At 36.3% G+C, this 1,188-nt stretch overlaps 1 protein-coding gene across 1 annotated transcript; it reads left to right on the top strand.

The window, feature by feature from the left end:
* Nucleotides 1–573: 573 nt before the first annotated feature.
* On the top strand, nt 574–900 carry EIN_210650 (hypothetical protein; the record flags this gene model as incomplete). Its single annotated transcript, XM_004259693.1, has 1 exon — nt 574–900. The coding sequence occupies one exon, from the start codon at nt 574–576 to the stop codon at nt 898–900; it is 327 nt and encodes a 108-aa protein (XP_004259741.1).
* Nucleotides 901–1,188: the final 288 nt, after the last annotated feature.

Here is a 1,188-nt window from a genome sequence, read left to right as displayed (position 1 = left end):
TTATACAAAAACGGGGTTTGTCAGTGGAACAATTTTCAATTGTGGTTAGTTAACCATCTCATACCACACATTGCAAGGACAAGAAAACTGTTGAATTTTGAAAACGAAACAGCGGTCGTAGCAATGGACAATTTCACAGGTCAAATTAGTAGTGAAATGACCCAGTTTGCAAGTCACCACAATGTCATTTTTCATTACTTCGTACCTCATTCGAGCCATCTTGTCCAACCACTAGATTTGTGCTTTTTGGTGTTACCAAGCAAGCCATGAATACAAGAGGTTCAACAACAATTGAGGAAAGGTCACTTCCTTCAATCCCGACTTGCATGGTTGAACAAGAGGATGAGTTCCAGAAAGGTTTAAGTGATTGGATCCGAGAATTGAGCGATAAAGACGGAAGACTCCACAATTCGTTGAGAACGTCTGATACATTAAGAGAACCAACTGGTATGCCAATAACATATCACAAAGAAAGTGTTGGAAGTAATGGAATCAAAGGCGACGAAAAAGATAATAGTAGCTTCGTTCAAAAGGTCCGGTGTTGTTGGTGTTAATTTGGGTCGAGTGAAGTGAATGATTGTTTCGTTAAAGGAGGCAAGTCGTTTACTCCAGGAAGCCGGTAATGTTTTTACTTCAGAAATGATTGAGTACTTCACTGTACCAGAAGTTGATCGCTTCTTGGTCACAATCCAAATGGAAACTTTGCCTTGGGTTGTCCCAATACAGGTGATACAAGCTGAAACGGATGTTATTCCAGCACAACGATCACAACATATAACAGCTGATCCCAGCATGAATTCAATTACTGATAATGAAAATGTACCTTTCGACTCAAAGAGAACAAACCCACGTTCATTTGAATTCGATTTCAAGTTCCGAATTTTTGCTCAGAATGAATAACTACATTTATGGTATTTAACTATTTAAAATACTATCAGTTTTTGTTTATTTTTAGTTTTTTCAGTTTAATGAAAAGTAAAACAATGGTTTAAATATTATAACATAAATACTATCAGGTCACTCATTCATGTCAGGTGGCTCATTCTCTGTACTGTAGTCTTTGTCAAGTAATTTCTAATTATAAAAATAGAATGAGTGGTAATTCCCGAAAAAAAACTAAAACAACTAACCAAAAATCGTTAATTGGGCATTTTGGTCAATCATCGTGCTGTCAATCAATTTATTCTT

Source organism: Entamoeba invadens (assembly GCF_000330505.1).
Source record: "Entamoeba invadens IP1 unplaced genomic scaffold scaff_1105074725669, whole genome shotgun sequence".
Classification (NCBI taxonomy): domain Eukaryota; phylum Evosea; order Mastigamoebida; family Endamoebidae; genus Entamoeba; species Entamoeba invadens.
The sequence above is the reverse complement of the archived record's forward strand: the minus strand, read 5'-3'. Positions and strand labels throughout refer to the sequence as shown.